The 9,643-nt window shown below is 33.3% G+C and overlaps 1 protein-coding gene across 1 annotated transcript in view; it reads left to right on the top strand.

The window, feature by feature from the left end:
- The window catches only part of CUNH12orf40 (chromosome unknown C12orf40 homolog), a 71,941-nt gene that overhangs the window by 28,462 nt on the left and 33,836 nt on the right, over positions 1-9,643 (top strand). Inside the window, 4 exon segments of the mRNA XM_045296389.1 lie at positions 3,675-3,714; positions 6,077-6,215; positions 7,768-7,900; positions 8,172-8,220. Coding sequence (XP_045152324.1) covers positions 3,675-3,714; positions 6,077-6,215; positions 7,768-7,900; positions 8,172-8,220 — 361 coding nt within the window.

The raw sequence follows: 9,643 nt of genomic DNA, 5'->3' as shown, positions 1-9,643 counted from the left end.
CTTGTTATTTTCCCATTTCCCCCCCATCTTACCTTACTTTGCCCGTAGGTAATTAATAATCCAGTTATTGTCTCTTGATTTATTTAGCCTGGATTTCATATACAGGAAAACATAATAAACATAAAGAGGAAGCAAGCAAAACAAACAAATAAAAACCCAACAACAATGACTAGGTGAAACACAGAAAAACTTAAAAAGAAAGCAGAAAATAATAAAACTGAAGAAACTTTGAAACGGGTCAAAAGGGAGATCAAATCACAATGTATTGCATTCTAACCTAACTACATCTGCCATAATTGACTTTCCCATGCTCCCTGTCTGATAACAAGCCTATTCATATCCCTTAACTGTGGTCAGAGGGGATGCAGATGAGGCTTCATCCATTGTGGACGCTGTAAATGGATTTTGGGTCTCCGCTGTCATCCATTGCCTTCTGTAAACCAGGTGTTCACAATTTAAGCTCTGATACCATTTCCTTCTTTGGATATGTATTGATTATTTACAATACCTGGATCACAAAAGCTGGTATGTTTCTTCTATGTAAACTTAGCCGATGTCTCATTTATATGGCTGCTTGTTTTAAGACAAGTCGTTAAGATGTCAGGCACTATTTTCTCTAGTAACCAGGCACCATCGAGTTCCTTTACTATGGCACCCATATCTTCAGTGATCTTTTGAGGGAGAGAAGGGAGTAGAGCTATGTTAAAGAAAAGAAAAATTGCATTTGTACAGCAATGGTTTATATACATCTCTGGTTCACTTTAGAGGCATGATTAGCATTCTATGATAGAGAACATTATAATTCATCCCTTGAGACATAAGGTGATTCTATTGGCAATGTCATTAATTTACCTAATGGTATAGAATTTAAAACACTGTTGAGAAAAGGAAATTATATAAGCATAGACGTGTTTCAGACTGCAATGCATGTTATGGTGCCTTTTGTGTAACCAGACATTGATGTGCTCTATACTGTCTGCATAATGGGTTGAAGGTTGGGCTTTGTGGTCTATATGATTCTATTGGCAAGTTTTGAGAAGTATATTGTCAGACTTCCTTCCTATTTTGTCTTAGTGAGAAAACTCCACTGAAACCTCTTCAGATTCATTTCATATAAGCCTTTACTGAAATACAGGTAGTGCTTGTGCATAAAGCACATTGGTTGGAAATTGAACCCTCCTCTTTTACTTGGAAGACAGAAATTCTAACACTGGCCTGCCGCTAAGTAAACCAGCTGCCACCAATTTGGAATCAGTTGTGGGGAGCCTCAAATTGTGATTAATGAAGAACCCACATGTGTCAGAGTGGAACAGTGTTCTATAAGGGTTCCAATGGATAATATTTCCGTATATTATCTGGTCTTTCTTTTGAGGCAATTGTATGTTATTTTTATCATATTCCTTAGAAATAATCAAAGGTGTGTTTTAGTATGAATAGCCATGGAACAGAGACCCGACCCTATGGAGCACATATGAACTCTGACACACATTGGGTCACCATGAATTGGACCCAATGCAGGTTACCCATGTAGAAAAATACATTGAATAGTATTTGTAGAAAATCAAAGATATCTTATAAAAATAGAATTATAGCACTTGACTATTGTTAATATTCTAGGGATTTGCATTTTACATGTGGCAAGCTCTTTTAATTAAGTGCAGATTTTTATGTTTTATTTAGTCAGAAATGAAATTCCAGCTATTTTCTCTGACTAATTAGGTAATATTTTCTGCAATCACTACTGTCATAATTTTGTATTAGCTTAGAAGCATTAGAAGCAACTTTTGCCTTGTTGAGTCAAAGAAATATTGTAATATTTTAATGTTATCTGTTTAGTTATAATGCTGCACAGAGCAGAATTGATTGGATTCCTTCCTTAATTCACTCAAAATGTTCAATTAAGCCCCAAACAATGGTAAATATGTGAAAGAACAAGTGCAGTTAGGTGACAAGGTATGTGAGTTGTCATGTATGCAGTTTAGGAAAATCACCAGCAAAAATTAATAGCTTTGTTAATTATCAGTTGATACAATTGAGAGATCAGATAAAGTACAATGTAGTTGAAAATTCTAAAACCAGACTTCCTGATTTTAAATCTTGATCTACGTAATCTTAGCCATGTTACTTAACCTCTCTGTGTTTTTGTTTCCTTATCAGTAAAATGGATATGAAAATAGAACCTTTTAGAGTTACTGTGGATATTAAATGAATTTATACATGTAAAGAATCTAAAATATTTAGAATGAGTACAAAGTAAATATTATTGGCAATTTATTTTTATATTACATAATCTCATAAAGCCAAGATATATTTACATCAGTTTTAAATATAACTGTGGTGCAAATCTTAAATTTATGACTGTAGTCGCATGCCTGCCTAACATGTTTGTACAATGTTTTCATAAATGTTTAATATCATACTGCTATTATTAATGATATAAAAATAATTAATTATTAACAATAATTAATAATACTGTGTTGTCACCATTAAATGCTGCATTGTCATTAAGATTTAAGTCTGTTGGGCACAAGGATCATAGCTATACTCCTTAACAAGCACGTTTTAAAAATATATATGTATGAGATTCCAAGTAAATATAGCTGACATATTAGTATAACTGAGGTTGCTCTAATAATAGCTGTAACATCTTATGAAACTTAAGTCAAGTTCTACCTCCTCCCTTTCACTTTTGATTTCAGAGGAATTTTGAAATATGAAGAAGGGCAACAATGGGGTCTTTTCCTTTTAACACATTTTTGTATTGTACCATTATGACTTTATCCTTACCACGTTAGTACGATTTTGTTTTTCATCAATCTTTGTTGAGTCTTCCAGTTGTGAACCACACGAGTGGATGCATAATTATTATAATTGATAAAAGGGGATACAGGAAGTACAGGGTGAGGGTGGGTGTTAAGGGAAATGAGATTTCAAGAGTAAATAATGAAGGCAGGAATGTGGAGGGAGCATCAGAATGGACTGTGATTGCATAACTCATCTTAAAGACTATGTAATGGTGTGTGTGTGTGTAATGCTCTAAAACTGATGTAATGATTGTACAATTCTCCTTGATATTGAACATTTGAACTGTTGTATGATTTATAAACTACGTGCCAATAAAACTGTTGGAAAAAAGAAGGGTGGACAATTTTTTTAAAAGGTTGACCAAGAATATTGTGATCATATGAGAATATTTCAGAGGTCTCTTTTTCCATGTACATTAATTTATTTTTACTATATAGTTTAGATTTATTTTATATGTCATTGTTTAATAAAAATCATTTTATTGGGGGCTCGTACAATTTTTATCACAATCCATACATACATGCATTGTGTCAAGTGCATTTCTACATTTGTTTCCACATCATTCTCAAAACATTTGCTTTCTACTTGAGCCCTTGATATCAGCTCGTCATTTTTCCCCCTCCCTTCCCACATGTGGAATTATTTTATTTGTAGAGTATTTTCAATTAGATCTAGAATTTCCTAAGAACATTTAATACAGTATATACTTTAAGAACATTTCCATTATTCATTTCAGAAAATAATCTACTTTGCATACATTCTTAAATTTCTATTCTAAATTTTAAATTGAGATACTATGATAGTTGTTTTAGAGATTTCTTCTTTAATCAATATATATATATAAAATTTTATTCTGCTTTTCATTTTAGGACCAGAGTTTTGGTTAAGCAAGAAAAGAGAAAGCAAAAGGTAAGGATAAAATGTTTTTGTATTATCCTATGAGAAACAGCAGTCTACTGAAGTAGTTTTTCAGGAGTAATAAATCCATTTATATGAAACCGAAGGGACATCTTCTCTAGTCTTCTTTATCTTTGTAGATGGCTTGATTGGCTATCCATTTTGTTCAGACAGACTTAAAAGTCATTGTGGATTTCTGTGACCTTTTAAATTTCAAAATATAGCCAAAATCTAACCACTTTCTATTGCCTGCCCTGTTTTGAGATTTAACTATTTATGGTAGTATACAGTCATGTCTTTGTCCCATGGAACAATTGCTGGTTTTGAACTGCTGATCTTGCAGTTACCAGCCTAATGCAGAACCACGATACTATCGGGGCTCCTAAAAAAAGACAAAGGGGTGATTATTATGAAAGGGAGAATAGTTGTTTATTTAGTGAAATGATGCTTCATTATAATTTTAGTTTTCTACTCCTTGATAAGGAACTCTGGTAGCAGTGGTTATGCATTGGACTGCTAACTGAGGTCTGTGGTTCGAAACTGCCAGCGGCTCCATGGGAGAAAGACGGGATGTTCTGTTCTCATAAAGAGTTACAGTCTTGGAAACTCGCAGGGGAAGTTCTACCTGGCTCTATAGGCTCACAGCAAGTTGACATCTACTCAGTGGCAGTTAGTTTGAGTTTATTTCCTTGATTACTAATGAGGCTGATTCTGTTTTCCTCTCTTGTAAAGTTTTTTCCCAAGTCTGGTGTCTACTTTGGGGTTGTTGATCTTTGAAAAACATTCTAAAATGCCCTGAGAATTCTTTATCATCTCCCTGCCTCAATTTCTTTCCATTGCTTTTAGAATAAAATCAGTTTAGCCATAACATGAGGACCTAAAGGATCTGTGCTGTTCGTGTCTCTGATCGTATTTCTTACTACTTGACCTCTTTGTTCAATGCCTTCCAGTCACACTAACCTTTTTGTCCCTCTTGCTTGCCCTGTTTGCAATATTCTCTTTCAAGATATTTGCATGAGTGACTTGTCAACACTTGGGATTCAGTTTATATATTTTCTTCTCAAGCTGGCTTACTCTGAACAATACTAATAAATAGCTCCCTATGCTGAAGTTAGTCTCTACTCTGTCACACCCTTAGACATTTTGTATCACTCTTTTCATAATTGGGAGAAAGACAGGGCTTTCTACTCCTGTAAAGTTACCATCTTGGAAACGCACAGTGGCAGTTCTACCCTGCCCAATAGGGTTGCTATGGGTTGCCATCCACTCAATGGCAGTGAGTTTAGTTTGGTTTTTATTTATCATTATTGGATATTTTCTTATAACTTTATAGGAAGGTTATAAGGTTTTTACTTATCATTATTGGATATTTTCTTATAACCTTATTCTTTCACCTTTCCTCAGCAAATACAAAGTTAAATGAGAATAGGATCTCATTAATTTTGTTAACTCTATCTTCTGTGCCTAGAATTTTATCTAATAATAGTATGTTGTTGTTTGTGGCTTTGAGTTGTCTACTGACTCCTGGTGACCCTGTGTATTATGGAGGGATTACTGCCTCGTCCTAAACCCCCTTACGGATCAGACTGTTATGATCTATAGTATTTTCATTGGCTGATTTTCAGAAGTGCATCACCAAACCTTTTTTCCTTAGTCTATCTTGTCCTAGAAGGGCCACTGAAATGTATTCAGCCTTCTAGCATGTTGCAAGCCTCCACAGCAGAGGGGTGATATCAGCACATGAAGCGCTTTGACCAGGAAGTGATTCAGGTCACTCCCATAATGAATGATAACGATGTGAAATTCTAATTTCTTTATTTAGATGAACAAACAAAATCAGACTAACTATAAATCATGGAGAGATATTAAAATGAGTTAAATTGGCAGTGTAGAAGAACCACTTTGTTTGCAGGTTAGATCTTACATCATAGTTTTCCCCTTCTCCTGTCAGTTGGCTTTTAATGGATCTTGGCTCTGTATGTTTAAAGCTTTTTTAAACATTTGTAACAGCATACTTCGTAGTACAACAGCTGTCTGATTGTGAAATTTGTTTTTTTGTTATCAGATTTTATTTTAAACTTTCAGCAGATAATTTCTAATCTTACAGGACATGGGACTAGTTTTAAAATTTTGTTTAAAGATATTTTAGCTAAAGAAAGATTGGAGGGGCTGTGAGATGTAGAGTCTTAAGAGAAATTATAATGTATTGCAATTGATTATAGGTATTATATGATACCTATATAATAGGAAGGTGGTGTCACAAAGCATAAAGATGCAAGTAAATGATGTAATAGCGTTATTGATACTTTGTTATTTAGGTTTCTACCAAACTATAGTTTGTGACAATAATTTTTACATTTTTTAATTATTCTAGGAATATTTTGAAAAGAAAAGGTTAAAATCAAAAATGAAGTTACTGGGTGTTTTATCCCCTGCCAAAAATTCCACTGTCAGTTTAGATCTTCTTAATCTATACATAGTAAACCAGATATCATGCAAGAAGGAAACGCCTGGTAAGTCCATAGTACATTATTTTGACACTAATGCAGTCCTTATTTAAGGTAGCTTTCTAATAAGGTTATAATCTTAGGAATCATAGCATTTGGAAATTAAGTTAATTTTAAATCTCAATTACCCCTGTAAGTTAGTAGCTAAATTAATGTTTGCTTAAAATTTTCTGGATTTTAATGGATTTCTTTTTATTTTAAGGTATGTCTATATATAACTACATCAAATTAATTTTTCAAGATGTTAAATTTACTAGAGTGAACATTAATTATATTCTTCCATGTAGGTAGGCAGATGTCACCAAAGTTTAGCCAAAGATCAGGGTATAAACATCTTTACTACTTATATCTTATTCTAATTTTATAGAATTTATTCTAAGAGAGATGCTGAAATGATTTTCATATCAGCGATTAGCTTCTTATTACACACCTTGAATTACTTCTTAGACACTCCTGGAATGTTAACTAAAGCAATTTAATACTTCATAATAATAAAGTATTTTGACATGTACTATAATTCAAATAAATAAAATGTTTAATCGGTATATTTATTTTTTCTTTCTCAAAGAATTTGCATGTGATAGTGAATCTTTAAAATAAATCATAAAAGAAGAATTTATAAAATAAGACAATGTATCAAAAGGGTTATAAATTTATCATAATATTGTTAGTATCTCCTCATTTACTTTCTCTGCCAGTTTTTTCTCTCCCTTCACTGATGAAAATGTGCACAAAAAGATGAGCTATTTTAAAATTAGAGTAAATGTATTATTTGTAGACTTTGAGAATAAAAATGTTTTTGTTTCAAACATATTAGTTATATTTACCGTCACTATTATTTTTTCCCTTTACTTTCTTGTCACTCATTCATTCAGCATGTACCTTTTGAATACCTTCCCTGTGTACAGAATTTGACTAAGTCACAATGTACTGCTGCTAAGTTCACATACGCCCTATAAGGTTGCTATGAGGTGGAACCCATTCAGTGTCAGTGAGTTGGATTTGTGATTTTTACTTCAGATGACTACTCCTAAACCAATAATTTTGTCCAGAGAGACAAAGATAGAAAGTACAAATGCGATAGAAAGTGCACACTCAAACCAAAATCTGCTAATTGAGTTGGATATAGATAATATTTCCCAGAAAATGAAATGAAGTAAATGTACTGAATAGACAAAGTAATTAATTAAGTACAATTAAGTGTGTTAAGTTCTAGAATAGAGAAAATGCCTGGTATTGTGGGAAGTATAATATAGTACCTGGTATTATCCAGCAGTCAGGGAACTCTTAGAGGAAGGAAGAAAGAAGTAGTACTCAATGGTAATGCCTCTTTTATAAGGTCAATGTAAGATTATGAAAAAAAGATTTTAAAATTTTCTGTGATGGTTTTTGGTACTGCAATGCCGAAAACATATACATATATGTATGTATGTATAAAACATATTTCAGTAAAATTTTTCAGTGGCACGTTTATTTAGTGAACATTATATGCCAAATAGCACTTAAAAAGACTTATTTATTCATATTTGATACTATAATTACATATTTTTTATTATAGAAACTGTGAATAAACCAGTCCATGTCAATATGAACGGAAGCATAACAGTGTCCTCAAGGAAGCATGATTTAGAACTTCCAATGTCACCTAACTGCATTCCATCTAAGCTTTGCATTGATGATACAGAAAACAAGTAGGTTGAGCTAAGTGTTAAAATAGTAGGTTTTCACAACACTTTGTTTATTGGAAATTATTTAAAGTGCTTACCTTCTGGGTCCATTTCTTGTTTGTTTTTTAACTGTATTATAAAATTAAGACTTTAATCAAATGACTGGCCTACTCTTGATACTCTAGACGGTTTGATTTCCCTTCTAAGAATTTTTGTTTTATTAATATAATTTTTATGAAATGTACAATATTATGACATGTCATCTATATTTTTAACTAACTTTTTTTTACACTAGCATATACTTTCAAAGACTAGGCAACAAGAAAGAAACTGGCTCAGTTCAGGTGAGATTGCTATTATGATTATTATTTAAATTTTTGTATTTTACAGCATCCACTGTCTCCCTTCATCCACATTTCTGTTGCTCATCTCCCTAGGGTGGGGGGAGGGGGTGAATGTCAATCACTGCAGTTGGTTCCCCCTTTTCCTCCTAGGTGAGATTATTTCTTAGAACTGTAATATTACACATTATTATAGCAACTGTGACATGCCACTGAGTATCTAAAATTTTGAATACTGGGGAAAATTAATAGTACATTTTGTATAATTCTTACAATCTTTAATTTAAAAATAAACTTCAAAGTAAGGAGCATGCCTTCAGAGCATGGTATTAGGTTGCTCATGAGAAACATAAATGTAGACCAGTCTTATATTTGCATGACAGTTGATTCTGTTGGTATATGCTGAGCTCCAAAGAGCCATTTACTGGGGGATTCTTTAAGGCACATGATTGTTGAGCAGTTAATTCATCTCTTCAAAGAAACTGCACAGAATATTCCATTATATATCAAATTATGATGTTCAATCTTCACATTAGTTTCCAGGTTTTTTTATCACTTTAAAATGTAGCAAATTAAATTTGCATTGATTAGAGGATGCATAGATTGTGAATAGAAGCTTGAAATTTTGTTTAAAGTCCAATACTGTTTTACTATTATCTCTTTTCTTGGAATTTCTAGAGCAAGACTAGGAAATTATATTAATCTTTTGTACATCCTTTTCTGTATTAAAATACATGAGTTTTCAGTGGATGGAACTCAGATTTCTTATCATTTGGAGATGATTATAATATGCAGGAGCAGACTTTTGAGGATTGAAGGAAGCATAATTGGATAAGGGCAGATAGAAAAAGTTTAAAAAAAAATTAAATCATTTTCTTAGGAGCTTGTACAGCTCTTATCATAATCCACACATATATCCATTGTGTCAAGCGCTTTTTATACATTTGTTTCCCTCATCATTCTCAAAACATTTGCTTTTTACTTGAGCCCTTGGTATTCGCTCATTTTTCCCCTCCCTCCGTGCTCCCCTGCCTCCCTCCCCCATGAACCCTTGATAACCTATAAATTATTATTATTTTGTCATATCTTACACCATCCAATGTCTCCCTTCACCCATTTCTTTGCTGTCCATCCCTCAGGTAGGAGGTTATATGTAGATCCTTGTAATCTGTTTCCCCTTTCTCCCTCACCTTCCCTCCACCCTCCTTGTTATTGCCACTCTCAGCATTGGTCCTGAAGGGATCATCTGTCCTGGATTCCCTGTGTCTCCAGTTTCTATTTGTTGTACCAGTGTACATTCTCCAGTCCAGCCGGATTTTTAAGGTAGAATTGGGATCATGATAGTGGCAGGGAGGAAGCATTCAAGAACTAGAGGAAAATTGTATGTTTCATCATTGCTACACTGCACCCTGACTGGCTTGTCTCC

This window comes from Echinops telfairi, unplaced genomic scaffold, assembly GCF_000313985.2.
Source record: "Echinops telfairi isolate 266 unplaced genomic scaffold, ASM31398v2 ScPeMD7_7406;HRSCAF=8444, whole genome shotgun sequence".
NCBI lineage: Eukaryota > Metazoa > Chordata > Mammalia > Afrosoricida > Tenrecidae > Echinops > Echinops telfairi.
This window is presented reverse-complemented; position numbering and strand designations above follow the sequence as displayed.